Genomic DNA, 18,109 nt, shown 5'->3' on the forward strand with positions numbered 1-18,109 from the left:
GCGGAGCGCCTCCGTGATACAGAGAAGAGCAGTCTCAGTTGAATGACTAGTCTTGAAACCTGACTGATTTGGATCAAGAAGGTCATTCTGAGAGAGATAGCGGGAGAGCTGGCCAAGGACGGCACGTTCAAGAGTTTTGGAGAGAAAAGAAAGAAGGGATACTGGTCTGTAGTTGATGACATCGGAGGGATCGAGTGTAGGTTTTTTCAGAAGGGGTGCAACTCTCGCTCTCTTGAAGACGGAAGGGACGTAGCCAGCGGTCAGGGATGAGTTGATGAGCGAGGTGAGGTAAGGGAGAAGGTCTCCGGAAATGGTCTGGAGAAGAGAGGAGGGGATAGGGTCAAGCAGGCAGGTTGTTGGGCACAAGACGCAAGATTTCATCTGGAGAGAGAGGGGAGAAAGAGGTCAGAGCACAGGGTAGGGCAGTGTGAGCAGAACCAGCGGTGTCGTTTGACTTAGGAAACGAGGATCGGATGTCGTCGACCTTCTTTTCAAAATGGTTGACGAAGTCATCTGCAGAGAGGGGAGGAGGGGGGAGGAGGATTCAGGAGGGAGGAGAAGGTGGCAAAGAGCTTCCTAGGGTTAGAGGCAGATGCTTGGAATTTAGAGTGGTAGAAAGTGGCTTTAGCAGCAGAGACAGAGGAGGAAAATGTAGAGAGGAGGGAGTGAAAGGATGCCAGGTCCGCAGGGAGGCGAGTTTTCCTCCATTTCCGCTCGGCTGCCCGGGGCCCTGTTCTAACATAACATAACATAATAACATAATAACGTAACTCCCTGTATTACTGTAATCTTAAATAATAATCCAAAGACTTCATTTTAATGAATATACTCTTGCCTGGGTTCAGGCAGTATCTCAAGATAATTATTCCTATGACTTGAGTGAAAGATTGAATTAATCAGACGCATTTAGACATTGTGCAAGTCATGAATACATAATAGCAATACTGTAATAACTATCTATCATTAAAAGTGCAATCTGCTGTTCAAACAACAACAAAGCGCCCATCCAGCCACTGTTTTGGTAAACACTGAGGGATGGGTTTGGAGAAATGTAACCACTCTCAAATTCATAGACAGAGCAAGGACTGTCCATCCATTGGATCTAAATGATTGTTTCTCTAAGCAGTGCAGTGTGTGCAGTCTCTTGGAACACTGAAGTGCAGCGTCCTCTTTCCCTGGTCAGTCTGCATTACATGAGCACCACATGTAATGTTTTATCAACCAGGCAGCACAGTAGTGGCAAATGAAAGCACTGAAGATGAATGTACCCGGGCAGGGAAAAACACAGCAATTTCTCTACCATTGAAGCAAAGCATGATCCTTTACATACTAACTTTGCAATACTATACAGTAGCCTGCATGCAAAGGAAGCATTCTGAAGTGCTGGTTGCCATTACTTTCCCATAATATAGTTGGGGAAGCATGACAGCATGACTTGCTTATATGAATCCAGCTATAAAAATAGCAATACAACTTTTGCGACACCATTTAGTTGGTTAAAATAAACGAAGACTAGAGTTTAGAAACCATGAGGCTGAGGAGATTTGCTGCAAAGTCATTGTGGGTCTGTTAGTCTGTTTTATGAAATGTTTGACTGTATTTAGACAATGAACATGACATGATGTTGTTATTACGCCAGTTTTTCCACTAAATATTTAGTTAAACAGAAAGACTTATGTCCAAGATGAGTAAACTCAGAACACTCTGCAGATTGTTTGGAACAATGTGGAATGGAAGAATTTCAAGCTGTGATCTGAGCTCTGTCACCCTCATAACGTTCACCAGGGAAACAAAAGAAAAGGCACCAAAATTATTTTAGCATCTAATTGGTCATCCAACCGCATTCACCTCAAAGGTTGTTAAAAACAGTCAGGTGACCAGCTTAATGTGGCAACAAGAACATTGTGCTCTGTTTTCTGTGAATCGTGATCATGGAGACCTTGTTAGCACTAACTCATACTCCATATCCAGGACTGCTGCTCCTGCTGGACTTAACATTTGAGCACTTTGAATAACTCAATGACAGTGGTAATAGTGAGAACCAAGGGCAGAATATTACCAAAGGGGTTGTGTGATACATGGTAAAGCTATAACACAGCAGACCGACAAATTGGAGCTGTCAACCCTTGTCATTTAAAACTATAGTGTGAAGAAGAAAGAAGAAGTCACGGATAGATTACAAATCCTGTCTATATGCTTGCTGACCAACTTTTTAAGATTGCTTTTCTCTAACTTGGGAAAAGTGATAATTGAATTTATAGACCTTGAAAGTAGATCTGATTTATTTAAAATGTTCAGACATAACACCTCAGTATATGTAATGAGAATAACATAAGAGAGTATCATGTCTAAAATATCTAGTAATAAAATGTTTTTTTTATTATTATGGAGAGACCATGAAGCTGTTGTTAGTCAAATTAATATTGCATTTCAGTCACAGACTAAATGGAATAAGACAATGACGAGAACTCCATTCATGAGGATGTTCTATTGTAAAAGTGAAGACATTTTGAATTTGCTGTAATGAGGCTCATTGAGTCTCCTAAATTGCTTTTCCACACAGGTTCCTTGAACTCAATATGAACTGAGGACAACATTTGCAGCGTCTTTAAGTTCGATCTGCTGGACAGGGGAAACTATTGAAAGTAGTTGCCCTTCCTCTATAACATTCCTTAAATAGTTTAGCATTGTTACGGTTTTCATGTGGTGGAGGAGAGTTGGACCAAACTGCAGCGTGTAGATTGCGATCCATGTTTAATAAACAACGTAGACACGAAAAAACACAAACACTACAAAACAATAAACACAACGAAAACCGAAACAGCCTATACTATAATAATAATAATAATATATGCCATTTAGCAGACGCTTTTATCCAAAGCGACTTACAGTCATGTGTGCATACATTCTTTGTGTAAACTAACACAGAACAAGGACATCAGGACACTAAGGATAATCACCCACAACACAACCAAAGAATATGGCTGCCTAAATATGGTTCCCAATCAGAGACAACGATAAACACCTGACTCTGATTGAGAACCACTCCAGACAGCCATAGACTCTGCTAGATCACCCCACTAGCTACAATCCCACTATATACCAAAACCCCAAGACAAAACACACCACAATACAAAAACCCCATGCCACACCCTGGCCTGACCCAATACATAAAGATGAACACAAAATACTTCGACCAGGGCGTGACAGAAACCCCCCCCCCTAAGGTGCGGACTCCCGAACGCACCTCAAAACAACAGGGAGGGTCCGGGTGGGCGTCTGTCCATGGTGGCGGCTCCGGCGCGGGACGCAGACCCCACTCAGTCAATGTCCCAGTCCCCTCTCCTCGCTCCCTGAATAGTCCACCCTCGCCGCCGACCATGGCCTAGTAGTCCTCACCCAGAACCCCACTGGACTGAGGAGCAGATCGGGACTGAAGGACAGCTCGGGACTGAGGCAGCTCGAGACTGAGAGAAAGCTCGGGAGTGAGAGGAAGCTCAGGAGTGAGAGGAAGCTCAGGAGTGAGGCTCAGGAGTGAGAGGAAGCTCAGGAGTGAGAGGAAGCTCAGGAGTGAGGAAGCTCAGGCAGGTTGATAGATCTACCAGATCCTGGCTGGCTGGTGGTCTCAGCAGATCTGGCAGATCCTGGCTGACTGGCGGATCCTGGCTGACTGGCAGATCCTGGCTGACTGGCAGATCCTGGCCGACTGGAAGTTCTGGCGGATCCTTGCAGACTGGCGGATCCTGGCCGACTGGCAGATCCTGGCGGACTGGCAGATCCTGGCTGACTGGCACCTCTGGCAGATCCTGGCTGACTGGCACTTCTGGCGGATCCTGGCAGACTGGTGGATCCTGGCAGACTGGCGGATCCTGGCTGACTGGCGGATCTAACTGATCCTGACAGACTGGCGACACTGGGCAGACTGGCGGCGCTGGGCAGACTGGCGGCGCTGGGCAGACTGGCGGCGCTGGGCAGACTGGGGGCACTGGCGGTGCTGGGCAGACTGGGGGCACTGGCGGTGCTGGGCAGACTGGGGGCACTGGCGGCGCTGGGCAGACTGGCGGCACTGGCAGCGCTGGGCAGACTGGCGGCACTGGCAGCGCTGGGCAGACTGGCGGCACTGGCGGTGCTGGGCAGACTGACAGCTCCTTGCAGACTGACAGCTCCTTGCAGACTGACAGCTCTTTACAGACTGACAGCTCCTTGCAGACTGACAGCTCCTTGCAGTCTGGCAGCTCCTTGCAGACTGGCAGCTCTTTACAGACTGACAGCTCCTTGCAGACTGACAGCTCCTTGCAGTCTGGCAGCTCCTTGCAGACTGGCAGCTCCTTGCAGACTGGCAGCTCTGACTGCTCCATGCAGACTGACATCTCTAGCTGCTCCATGCAGACTGACAGCTCTAGCTGCTCCATGCAGACTGACAGCTCTGGCTGCTCCATTCAGGCTGACAGCTCTTGCTGCTCCATGCAGGCTGACAGCTCCTTGCAGACTGACAGCTCCTTGCAGACTGGCAGCTCTGGCTGCTTCATGCAGACTGACAGCTCTGACTGCTCCATGCAGGCTGGCAGCTCTGGCTGCTCCATGCAGGCTGGCAGCACCTTGCAGACTGGCAGCTCCCTGCAGACTGGCAGCTCCTTGCAGACTGGCAGCTCTGGCTGCTCCATGTAGACTGGCAGCTCTGGCTGCTCCATGTAGACTGGCAGCTCTGGCTGCTCCATGTAGACTGGCAGCTCTGGCTGCTCCATGCAGGCTGACAGCTCTGACTGCGCTGAACAGACGGGAGACTCCAGCAGCGCTGGAGAGGCGAGGCGCACTGTGGGCCTGATGCGTGGTGCTGGTACTGGTGGTACTGAACCGAGGACACGCACAGGAAGCCTGGAACCAGAACAATGCAAGTCCAATCAAAGATCATGATTGTAATTTTGTCAGATTGCTACTATAATAAGTGTTGTATTTCTGTGCTCATATGGATTCTGTGTTCATATTTCAAAACATATGGATTCTGTGTTCATATTTCAGATCATATGGATTCTGTGTTCATATTTCAGATAATATGGATTCTGTGTTCATATTTCAGAACATGGATTCTGTGTTCAAATTTCAGAACATATGGATTCTGTGTTCATATTTCAGAACATATGGATTCTGTGTTCATATTTTAGACCATATGGATTATGTGTTCATAATTCAGAACATATGGATTCTGTGTTCATATTTCAGAACATATGGATTCTGTGCTCATATTTCAGAACATATGGATTCTGTGTTCATATTTCAGAACATATGGATTCTGTGCTCATATTTCAGAACATATGGATTCTGTGTTCATATTTCAGAACATATGGATTCTGTGTTCATATTTCAGATCATATGGATTCTGTGCTCATATTTCAGAACATATGGATTCTGTGTTCATATTTCAGAACATATGGATTCTGTGTTCATATTTCAGAACATATGGATTCTGTGCTCATATTTCAGAACATATGGATTCTGTGTTCATATTTCAGAACATATGGATTCTGTGCTCATATTTCAGAACATATGGATTCTGTGTTCATATTTCAGAACATATGGATTCTGTGTTCATATTTCAGATCATATGGATTCTGTGTTTATGTTTGGATTCTGTGTTCATATTTCAGAACATATGGATTCTGTGTTCATATTTCAGATCATATGGATTCTGTGTTCATATTTCAGAACATATGGATTCTGTGTTCATATTTCAGATCATATGGATTCTGTGTTTATGTTTGGATTCTGTGTTCATATTTCAGAACTTATGGATTCTGTGTTCATATTTCAGAACATATGGATTCTGTGTTCATATTTCAGAACATATGGATCCTGTGTTCATATTTCAGAACATATGGATTCTGTGTTCATATTTCAGATCATATGGATTCTGTGTTTATGTTTGGATTCTGTGTTCATATTTCAGAACATATGGATTCTGTGTTCATATTTCAGATCATATGGATTCTGTGTTCATATTTCAGAACATATGGATTCTGTGTTCATATTTCAGATCATATGGATTCTGTGTTTATGTTTGGATTCTGTGTTCATATTTCAGAACATATGGATTCTGTGTTCATATTTCAGAACATATGGATTCTGTGTTCATATTTCAGAACATATGGATTCTGTGTTCATATTTCAGAACATATGGATTCTGTGTTCATATTTCAGAACATGGATTCTGTGTTCATATTTCAGAACATATGGATTCTGTGTTCATATTTCAGAACATATGGATTCTGTGTTCATATTTCAGAACATATGGATTCTGTGTTCATATTTCAGAACATGGATTCTGTGTTCATATTTCAGAACATATGGATTCTGTGTTCATATTTCAGAACATATGGATTCTGTGTTCATATTTCAGATCATATGGATTCTGTGTTTATGTTTGGATTCTGTGTTCATATTTCAGAACATATGGATTCTGTGTTCATATTTCAGATCATATGGATTCTGTGTTCATATTTCAGAACATATGGATTCTGTGTTCATATTTCAGATCATATGGATTCTGTGTTTATGTTTGGATTCTGTGTTCATATTTCAGAACATATGGATTATGTGTTCATATTTCAGAACATATGGATTCTGTGTTCATATTTCAGAACATATGGATTCTGTGTTCATATTTCAGAACATGGATTCTGTGTTCATATTTCAGAACATATGGATTCTGTGTTCATATTTCAGATCATATGGATTCTGTGTTCATATTTCAGATCATATGGATTCTGTGTTTATGTTTGGATTCTGTGTTCATATTTCAGAACATATGGATTCTGTGTTCATATTTCAGACATGGATTCTTTAGTCATTCAGAATGATGAAAAATGCATGACCAAAGCTGGTCTCTGAAAAACAGATTTTAAAAAATCTAAATATTTTACCATTTCCGCCAGTCCCCTCTTACTTATAGCGAGCATGCAACTAATACAATTTCCCCTAGTGTCCCATATTAGCGGTGCAAGGAAATTAAGAGGATCAAATCAAATCAACTCAAATCAACAACTCAACTAAACCCCTTTTTACATCAGCAGATGTCACAAAGTGCTTATACAGAAACCCAGCCTAAAATCTCAAACAGCAAGCAATGCAATGTAGAAGAGGATAATCTATATGTCTCTGTAAGTGCTTCTTTAGTACACAGAGGTGAAAAACCCAGAGAGAGAGAGACAGAGACAGAGACAGAGACAGAGACAGAGACAATAGAGCGGGAGAGAGTTTGTTTGTGTGTGTTCACAGGTGCATTTGTGCCCTTACAAATTCCACATGTGAAACTGCATATCTGATTCTCAAATGTGAAAAATGAAACCACAAATTTCAGATGTGAAACTGCAATTCACATGTGAGGTGAAAACATGTTGGTGTTAAAATGTGAACTCTAAATGTAACACATGAAATTTAGGCTCAACATGTGAAAACAGCTATTTCACATGTGAAACTGCAAATTTGACGTTTTTTTTCATAAGGGTGTGTGTGTATCAAATCAAATCAAAGTTTATTGGTCGTGTACACAATTTGGCAGAGGTTATAACAATGCAGTAAAAATGTCAAACAAGTACACAAATAATAATATGAAAAAACTAGAAAAAGTGTGTGTGAGTGTATATATGAGAACAGGAGTCTGTGTGTATGTGTGTGTATGATGTGCGTGTTTATGAGGTGTGTGTGTGTGTGTGTGTGTGTGTGTGTGTGTGTGTGTGTGTGTGTGTGTGTGTGTGTGTGTGTGTGTGTGTGTGTGTGTGTGTGTGTGTGTGTGTGTGTGTGTGTGGCGTCAGAGAGAGACAGTGGAGGAACAAGAGGAAAATAAACTATGTTCGATGAGTACACATTCTATTATTCATGGATAACTGGAACCAGTTAGACTTTCAATCACCCCCTCATTACAGGCAGTACATAGAATGAACTACATATAACTGCATTAAAATGTCTAATTCTATTGGACTTTTTAGCACATTCTGACAAACAGTACAAGAGCAACAACAAAAGCAAACAGTAGAGTTGTGTTTGAAGTACTGCAGATCAAGATGTGAGAAACAGATCACTGATTTGTAATGGATCATGTTGCATTGTGTGTGAGGAGATCTGTAAGACTTTGATTTAGTGTGGATGACTAGCTACTTCTGCAAGCCTCTCTATGCCAACAGCTGGTATGCAGAGTGAGCTGATAAGAGGTAGAGTTATAGTCAACAACCCACAGAATGACAATCAAAAGGTAACAGTGTGGAGCTCCAAAAAATGTGGTTAACCTGTACATTATCCTCATTCTTGCTGTCACGTTCATCGTATGAATGAGACCAAGGCGCAGCGTAAGTACAGTTCCACATGTTTTTAATAAAACCGAAACTCCCCGAAACAAAACAAACAAACGAACAAAACGTGAAGCTATACGAAGAGTGCAGACAGGCAACTAAACATAGAACAAGATCCCACAAACACCAAAGGGAAATGGCTACCTAAATATGATCCCCAATCAGAGACAACGATAAACAGCTGTCTCTGATAGGGAACCATATCAGGCCAACATAGAATTACAAAAACCCCTAGACCTACAAAACCCTAGACATACAAAAACCCTAGACAATACAAAAATCGCGTACCCACCCTAGTCACATCCTGACCTAACCAAAATATAAAGAAAACAGAGATATCTCAGGTAAGGGCGTGACACTTGCATTGAACGATCCATGATTGTACTGTCCATTGCAGGACATTTTAAAATTATAGTGTATTTGAGGTTTAAAAAGGCTTCTGGATTTTACCTTATGAAAAATTTATCAACCCCGACAAACATTTTCATGAACTATAATCAAAATAATAATTCACATTTCCTGTTGCTTCAGGATAATTTTCCTGCTGTAGCAAACTGGCTCAAATTCAGATCCTATATCTGCACTGCCACACAAAATGGGTATCTGCTCTGTTCTGTCATTACACAGAAGCAGAAAAACACTACCATTTTAAATAATAAAATGATTTACATGCAGGTATATACAATGCATTCGGAAAGTATTCAGACCCCTTGACTTTTTCCACATTTTGTTACGTTACAGCCTTATTCTAAAATGGAGTAAATAAAACAATCCTGAGCAATCTACACACAATACCCCCATAATGACAAAGCAAAAACAGGTTTAGACATTTTTGCTAATTTACATAAAATAAAAACAGAAATCCTTATTTACATAAGTATTCAGACCCTTTGCTATGAGACACTATATTGATCTCAGGTGCATCCTGTTTCCATTGATCATCCTTGAGATGTTTCTTCAACTTGATTGGAGTCCACCTGTAGTAAATTAAATTGATTGGATATGGATTGGAAAGGCACACACCTGTCTATATAAGATCCCATAGTTGACAGTGCATGTCAGAGCAAAAACCAAGCCATGAGGTCGAAGGAATTGTCCGTAGAGCGCTGAGAAAGGATTGTGTCGAGGCACAGATTAGGGAAGGGTACCAAAAAATGTCTGTAGCATTGACGGTCCCCAAGAACACAGTGGCCTCTCTGCACCACTCCACCAATCAGGCCTTTATGGTAGAGTCGCCAGATGGAAGCCCCTCTCAGTTAAAAGCACATGACAGCCCGCTTGGAGTTTGCTAAAAGGCACCTAAAGACTTTCAGACCATGAGAAACAAGATTCTCTGGTCTGATGAAACCAAGATTGAACTCTTTGTCCTGAATGCCAAGCGTCACGTCTATAGGAAACCTGGCACCATCCCTACAGTGAAGCATGGTGGTTGCAGAATCATGTTTTTCAGCGGCAGGGACTGGGAGACTAGTCAGGATCGAGGCAAAGATGAATAGAGCAACATACAGAGAGGTACTTTATGAAAACCTGGTCCATACCACTCAGGACCTCAGACTGGGGGCAAAGGTTCCCCATCCAATAGGACAACGACCCAACGTGGCTTTGGGACAAGGCTCTGAATGTCCAAGATTGGCCCAGCCAGAGCCTGGACTTGAACCAGATCAAACATCTCTGGAGAGACCTGAAAATAGCTGTGCAGTAACGCTTCCCATCAAACCTGACAGAGCTTGAGAGGATCTGCAAAGAATGGGAGAAACTCCCTAAATACAGGTGTGCCAAGCTTGCAGCATCATACCCAAGAAGACTCAAGGCTGTATTCACTGCCAAATGTGCTTCAACAAAGTACAGAGTAAATGATCTGAAAACTTATGTAAATGTAATATTTCCATTTTTTCATATAAATTAGCAAACGTTCCTAAAAAAACAGTTTTTGCTTTATCATGATCGTGTGTAGATGTGTGTAGATTGACGAGGGAAAAAGACAATTTAATCAATTTCAGAATAAGGCTGTAAAGTAACAAAATGTGGAAAACGTCAAGGGGTCTGAATACTCTAGGCACTGTATTTAGCCTAGAGGTTAGAGATCCCAAATCTGGTGTGGAAAGTTTGCTAGCAATTGTATCCTAGATGCCACCTACCTTGAGAAAGGAACTTATTTACAGTTTCATGACATTCTCATGTTTCCATTTGTCAATTGTATGTGTTTTTGTAAAAGTCTCTAATCGATTGGGATTGGTCCACTGAGCTGTAAAAAAAATGATAATAAAACCTGGATTCCAACTGCTCAGGTCGTGTGTGTGCGTGTGCGTGTGCGTGTGTGTGTGTGTGTGTGTGTGTGTGTGTGTGTGTGTGTGTGTGTGTGTGTGTGTGTGTGTGTGTGTGTGTGTGTGTGTGTGTGTGTGTGTGTGTGTGTGTTTCTCAGGGAGTTGGGTTAAAAGGCCAATTGATATGTGGCTGTCTCACCTACCTTTGATGAATGCACTGACTGTAAGTCGCTCTGGATAAGAGTGTCTCCTAAATGACCAAAATGTCAAATGGACATTACAATCTCATTTTTTTTTTCTTAGCCATATTGAAAATCTAGTCAAACATCAAACAGCAAACCTCTTAACTGAATAAGAATACATTACTTGAAGATATTTAAATGCCAAGAGAACAATATGGTCCATATTGTTAAGGAAGAGCACGGTTCCAATCTGATGCTTGAGGCATGCTTTTGAAGCTCCTAAAAGTGAATCTCCATTAGGACATACTGTAATTACAATCTCAATGGATCTTCACTAATAGGGCTCTATTGAGGGCTCTACCTTGGTTCAAATATAATTGGTTCTATTTAAAATACTAATTAACACTAGCCATACTGAATAAAGAGAAAACGTTATTCTCTTTAAACAGTATGCCTACCCAAACAAATACTTTGCCAGGCCTGCATTGGAAATAAGAATGTTTTCTTACTGTAACAGGGATAAGTGAATAGTCGAGAACAAAAATATCTGTTAACTATAAGATGCCAGCTTCTTGCTTGAATTCCACACAATGTATAACCTTAATCAGATAGCAATGTAATATGGGCCCTTTACGGTACAGTACATAACCTGTAAATAATAATACAAAAAATTATGTTGTATTGTCACATACACTGGATAGGTGCAGTGAAATGTGTTGTTTTACACGGCCAGCCATAATAGTACAGCACCTCTGGAGCAAATGAGGACTTAGTGCCTTCGTCAAGGGCACCGACGTATTTTCACCTTCTCGGCTTACCCAACGCTCTAACTACGAGGCTACTGTACCCGCCGCACTCTCGGCGCGATCTACAGGAGAATACACTACTTCAAAGACATGGACATATGTTTTGATGTAACTAAAAACTGTGCTTGTGATCTACGGCAGTGATATATTTTAATAATAACATCACAGAAGCAGTTTGTAAATGATGCAGCTGCTTTGTTCTGTAAAACATTGTTCGGCCTTCAACACATTAACAAATTAATGTCATCCACTTAACATTTCCCAGAAACAGCAATGTAACACAGAGTTACATTACCATGATTCAAATCAATGCCTATTGGATTATAGGAGTGGGTATCAGACCTCTTTCACTTATAATGCAACACAAAACATTAAATATAAGAATAACTCAAATCATTCTACAAGTGTCAAAAGGAGATTACGTGCGTAAAAGTGTTATGTTTGATCTACTATGTAGATACAGTACGTGATCAAGCATTACACTGCACTGGGAGTTAGTGACACCTTGTATAATGCTTTGACTGTTGGTGCATGAAGTGCACCTGTTGCTTAAGAGGATACCACCTCCTCCACCGGCCTCATTATCACCAACACCACCACCACATTGTTGTACAATTGTAGCCTATATCTTTCTGATATTGGTAGCTTGCTACCAGCCTACACTTTCAACTAGACTTTCAATTGTAGCCTATATCTTTCTGATATTGGTAGCTTGCTACCAGCCTACACTTTCAACTAGACTTTCAATTGTAGCCTATATCTTTCTGATATTGGTAGCTTGCTACCAGCCTACACTTTCAACTAGACTTTCAATTGTAGCCTATATCTTTCTGATATTGGTAGCTTGCTACCAGCCTACACTTTCAACTAGACTTTCAATTGTAGCCTATATCTTTCTGATATTGGTAGCTTGCTACCAGCCTACACTTTCAACTAGACTTTCAATTGTAGCCTATATCTTTCTGATATTGGTAGCTTGCTACCAGCCTACACTTTCAACTAGACTTTTAATTGTAGCCTATATCTTTCTGATATTGGTAGCTTGCTACCAGCCTACACTTTCAACTAGACTTTCAATTGTAGCCTATATCTTTCTGATATTGGTAGCTTGCTACCAGCCTACACTTTCAACTAGACTTTCAATTGTAGCCTATATCTTTCTGATATTGGTAGCTTGCTGCCAGCCTACACTTTCAACTAGACTTTCAATTGTAGCCTATATCTTTCTGATATTGGTAGCTTGCTACCAGCCTACACTTTCAACTAGACTTTCAATTGTAGCCTATATCTTTCTGATATTGGTAGCTTGCTACCAGCCTACACTTTCAACTAGACTTTCAATTGTAGCCTATATCTTTCTGATATTGGTAGCTTGCTACCAGCCTACACTTTCAACTAGACTTTCAATTGTAGCCTATATCTTTCTGATATTGGTAGCTTGCTACCAGCCTACACTTTCAACTAGACTTTCAATTGTAGCCTATATGCCTATATGCTGCGCTTCAGATTGACCTGCGGCTGGGTTTGGAGTTTGAAAAATGTATGCAGTCTACTGTAGCGCACTTAAATTAAGTCATTAAAAAATTATATACAGACAATTACCACTTTCTAACCCCTTTCTAACGCCCGTGCGTCAGGTGGTTCATGGAGTGACGTTATTTTTTGATAAATTGAGAAAAAGCATTAAGGGAAATTGGTAATATTCATTCATGTTCATCTTCCTTCCGTCACTCGTGTTTACGGGTACATAACTTGGTGTGAAACAAAAGCGCCTTCAAACTCACACTGTGCAGCCTGGAAGGTGAGATAATCGTTCCGGGATTTCTTGTGCTGAGCGCCTCAGCACAGACAGCTTCAGTGGACCTGCAACAAAAAGCGATACAGCAAGTCGCGCCTGTGATAGCCTACATTTCAAATCAGCACATCATTATTCAGTGGACGATGGGAAGCGGTCTCAACACATCGGACATTCCGTACTATTTCTCACATTTTGCCATGATGAACAATAGTGTTTTTTGTCGGAATTTCAGCGATAACGTGAGTGTAGAGGCCAAATGTGAGAGAACAGACAACCTAGCCAAAGACTCGACACCAGTGATCATCGCGATTATAATCACGACTCTTTACTCTATCGTGTGTGTGCTTGGTCTGGTGGGGAACGTACTCGTCATGTATGTCATTATCAGGTAAGATATCACAAACTACTCCCATGTTTTAGATTCTACACTGCCCTGACAATTGTCCAGATGTTTGTTAAATCCTAGCCTAGTCTAGGTTAGTCTTTGTAAATTTCAAAGTAATAGGGACATCAATGGACAGTAACCCGACATAAACGGGGACACCATGAGTAACTTGTTGCCTTTTAAATAATGTAGAATAGTATGTGGTAAATTGAAAGAAACAGGTTGTTTATAGATGAATATGGCACCCTGCTCAATAATTAGTCTGAACAGAGCATGTGAAGGAATGGCACCGGGAGTGAGGCGCATGTAAATCATGATATTGACCAGCAAATTGCTACATTATTTAGCCTGTGTAATTCATTAGGGAATTCATTACAACATGTGCTGAAGGTCATCATAAAAATAAAGCATATTGCATTATTTGTGTCAATAGGCAGAGCATTGCACCATGTGTAAACTCATGTAGCCTAGTCAGAATAAAATACTGCAAGAAAAAGCATTGCAATCACATGTTAATCAGACAATTACAATTTACAACTCCAGTTGTTAAGGAATTTTGGCTAAAATGCAACGGATTTCCAGACCCTCATAGTCATCTTCATAACATTAGCTGCCATAGAAACCATTGTTGTGGCACAGTAGAAACAATTTAACATTATTTGTAATTATTGGTATTTAACTGTCATAAACACTTTACTTTGAGAACATATAGAGATATTTTAAGGAGCATATGCCCCACCCTCCCAAAATGCATGTCAAATTGGCCAGAAAAATGACAAGGCCTGTTATTTTGCAATAATATTAAAGCAAAATACAGTAATTACAGGCTTAACAGGTACAATATAACAATGTGTAATTGCACTATTATTACACTGAACCTGGCTATATGTCAATAGTATATATATATAAATGTTCCTTGTGCGTTTACATGGTATTACTTTAATATCTTGTTAATAGCCATGTTATGTAATAAATAAACTTTGTTTCAGTGTCAAGTGTATGGCCTATACCCTTTCAATGAAAAATGATTCGCTAGGGTAAAGGCTCATTAGAAATGTATTGTATGTGTAGCCCTTGATATGCCCTTGTGAGACTGAGCAGCAGTCCTGCCTGCATGGAGACATTGAGAGGATGGATTGGCTACGAGACTGCTGATAGGTTTCTGATTGACATGTGTACATGTGTAACAGTATAGCTTCCGTCCCTCTCGTCGTCCCATCCTTGGCTCGAACCAGGGACCCTCTGCACACATCAACAACAGCCACCCTCGAAGCATCGTTACCCATCGCTCCACAAAAGCTGTGGCCCTTGCAGTGCATGGAGAACAACTACTTCAAGGCCTCAGAGCGAGTGACGTCACCAATTGAAACGCTATTAGCGCGCACCACCGCTAACTAGTTAGCCATTGCACATCGGTTACACATGTTACTTTGTTAACGGTCCCAGCATGCATCACACCATTTTCTATACAGACATATTATCTTTTAGTCACAGGTTTGTTGATTGAAGGGAGCTCATGCATCTTTTAGCATGCTGTTGCCAAATATGTGTTTTTAATTAAACAGCTTCACTAATGTCCTTCATATTATACCAAAGGTGTTAAGAGCCTAAAGCTTTGAAACAGTTGAGTATCTCCAGTCACCAGCCACAATCCCACACTGTCATTGAAAGATGTTCAAGGCCAGCAGTAAATCAATGCTGTTTCTCAGAAATGTCTTCCTCAGCCAGGGTGGCCTTAGTAGCCCATCAGCATTCGCCTGCTTCTTTTAGTCTTTGACCAAAAGAGGAGATGACAACCAACTGATCTCTGCTGATGACATAGTAGTCTAAGACTCCTGAGTAGAGTTCAGTTTTATCCAGAATAACTACTACCTCAGCTTGTCCAATAAGAACATAGATATTCCATACTCACAGCACAAGTTTCATTACGGTGTTCCCTACTGAACATGTGCCACATTGCCGCACTTCACTATGACCCAGAGGCATGTAAGCTACATTAAGCACAACCTCAAGAGAGTTAACTCCCTTGGGGAATTCAGAATCCACTCACAAAGTCCTCCATTTACCCCAATGAACGCCGTGGTGGTGAACTGATTGGCATTATGATTAAACTTTATTTTAAAGACATGTAGCCTGAGATTGCTGTGCATAACTCGTGAAAATATTTCATTGACGTCAATGCATGATGTACACAAAATCAAGTTAGTCATTCCTATCTCAAATTTGGATTCTTTCCTAAGTGCATACCAACTTAATAGCTCTAGTAACTGCAAAGACCTTTTGAACCTTTGTATGTTCAAAACAGCTACACAGTGGACAATGTTCATGCCATTAACAACAACACCTAACCCACCCCCAATCTTCCACCAGATCAGCTCTTTCATCCAGAAACTCTCACAAGCACAAACAAATGACAATCAGTGTCACCCACAGAATGATATCTGCATGCTCATGTGGAAAATCCATTCCAGTTGGCAGAAAAACTGCAGGGAAAATAGTGCAGAGTGCTTTTTGTTGTCATGGAGACACCAAGGCTTTCTCGCTGACCATCCCATTCCCCAGTCAGCCTACCAGACCATCCCTTCCCACATTCAGGCTACCAGACCATCCATTCCCCTAGTCAAGCTACCAGACCATCCCTTCCCCCAGTCAGCCTACCAGACCATCCCATTCCCCAGTCAGCCTACCAGACCATCCCTTCCCACATTCAGGCTACCAGACCATCCATTCCCTAGTCAAGCTACCAGACCATCCCTTCCCCCAGTCAGCCTACCAGACCATCCCTTCCCCCAGTCAGCCTACCAGACCATCCCTTCCCCCAGTCAGCCTCTTGCAGTACAATAAAACACCAGATGTGATCCATTCCCTGAATTGCTGTTAACACTTACATTTTTGGGTCACAAACAATTCATTCAAAAGGGTCCTGTACCCTTCATGGCCATATGTTCCTTGATGAACAAAAACAGTGGTTTATTGTTGTCAGGATAGTGCTTGTATTTTATCATCATTTTGAAGGGTGCAAAACATGACGAGGTAGAGAAATCAATTCAGGCTAACATGTCCCTCTATTCACAAACCAAATGAAAGATTTATCATTTAATTGTCCTCTTATCAACAGGTTGCTACAATGTATGCCTAATACGTCAGGTCCAATTATTTTAAGGATCACACCCTTTTTATCAATTTTCGCCTAAAATGACATACCCAAATCTAACTGCTTGTTGCTCAGGCCCTGAAGCAAGGATATCCATTTTCTTGGTACCGTTTGAAAGGAAACACTTTGAGGTATGTGGAAATGTGAAAGGAATGTAGGAGAATATAACACATTAGATCTGGTAAAAGATAATACAAAGAAAAAACCAACTGTTTTTTTGTACCATCATCTTTGCAATGCAAGAGAAAGGTGCTCTGGTGCAATTTAGATTTTGGCCCCTAGATGGCAGCAGTGTATGTGCACAGTTTTAGACTGATCCAATGAACCGTTGTATTTTTGTTCAAAATTGTGTATCAAGACTGCCCAAAGGTGCCTAATTTGTTAATTAATAACTTTTCATGTTAAAAAATGTGCACTCTCCTCAAACAATAGCATGGTATTTGTTCACTGTAAGAGTTACTGTAAATTGTACAGTGCAGTTAGATTAACAAGAATTTAAGCTTTCTGCCAATATCAGATATGTCTATGTTTTGGGAAATCTTGTTACTTACAACCTCATGCTAATCGTATTAGCCTATGTTAGCTCAACCATCCCACAGGGGACCCATCAATCCTGAATAAGTTTTAAATGTCACGCCTTGGTCATAGTGTTTTGTGTTTTCGTTATATATTTGGCCAGGCCAGGGTGTGACATGGGTTTATGTTGTGTTTCGTATTGGGGGTTTTGTAGGTATTGGGATTGCGGCTGAGTAGGGGTGTAGCATAGGTTGGCTGCCTGAGGCGGTTCTCAATCAGAGTCAGGTGATTTTCGTTGTCTCTGATTGGGAACCGTATTTAGGTAGCCTGGGTTTCGCTTTGTATTTCGTGGGTGATTGTTCCTGTCTCTGTGTAGTTTCACCAGATAGGCTGTAATTAGGTTTCACGTTCCGTTTTGTTGTTTTGCATTTGTATAGTTATTTCATGTATCGCTCTTCCTTCATTAAAGACATGAGTAACCACCACGCTGCATTTCGGTCCGACTCTCTTTTGACAAACGAAGAACGTCGTTACATTAAAGGAGGGTTCTGAGCAAAATGTCAAATAACTTTTTCTGTAAGTGTTACCTGATCAGTCATTCAACAACCCTTCAGTAATAACACATCTCATCTCCTCATTTCATGATGTTAGTTGGTTTCATA

The 18,109-nt window shown here is 41.3% G+C and overlaps 1 protein-coding gene across 1 annotated transcript in view; it reads left to right on the forward strand.

Annotated features, from left to right (window-relative positions):
- Window positions 1-13,401: 13,401 nt before the first annotated feature.
- The window catches only part of LOC118371012 (delta-type opioid receptor-like), a 35,978-nt gene continuing 31,270 nt past the window's right edge, over window positions 13,402-18,109 (forward strand). Inside the window, exon 1 of the mRNA XM_035756298.2 lies at window positions 13,402-13,780. Within this exon, the coding sequence (XP_035612191.1) occupies window positions 13,536-13,780 (245 nt within the window). The 5' untranslated portion in view covers window positions 13,402-13,535. The remainder of the gene's footprint in view (window positions 13,781-18,109) is intronic.

This window comes from Oncorhynchus keta, chromosome 2 (genome assembly GCF_023373465.1).
Source record: "Oncorhynchus keta strain PuntledgeMale-10-30-2019 chromosome 2, Oket_V2, whole genome shotgun sequence".
Taxonomy (NCBI): domain Eukaryota; kingdom Metazoa; phylum Chordata; class Actinopteri; order Salmoniformes; family Salmonidae; genus Oncorhynchus; species Oncorhynchus keta.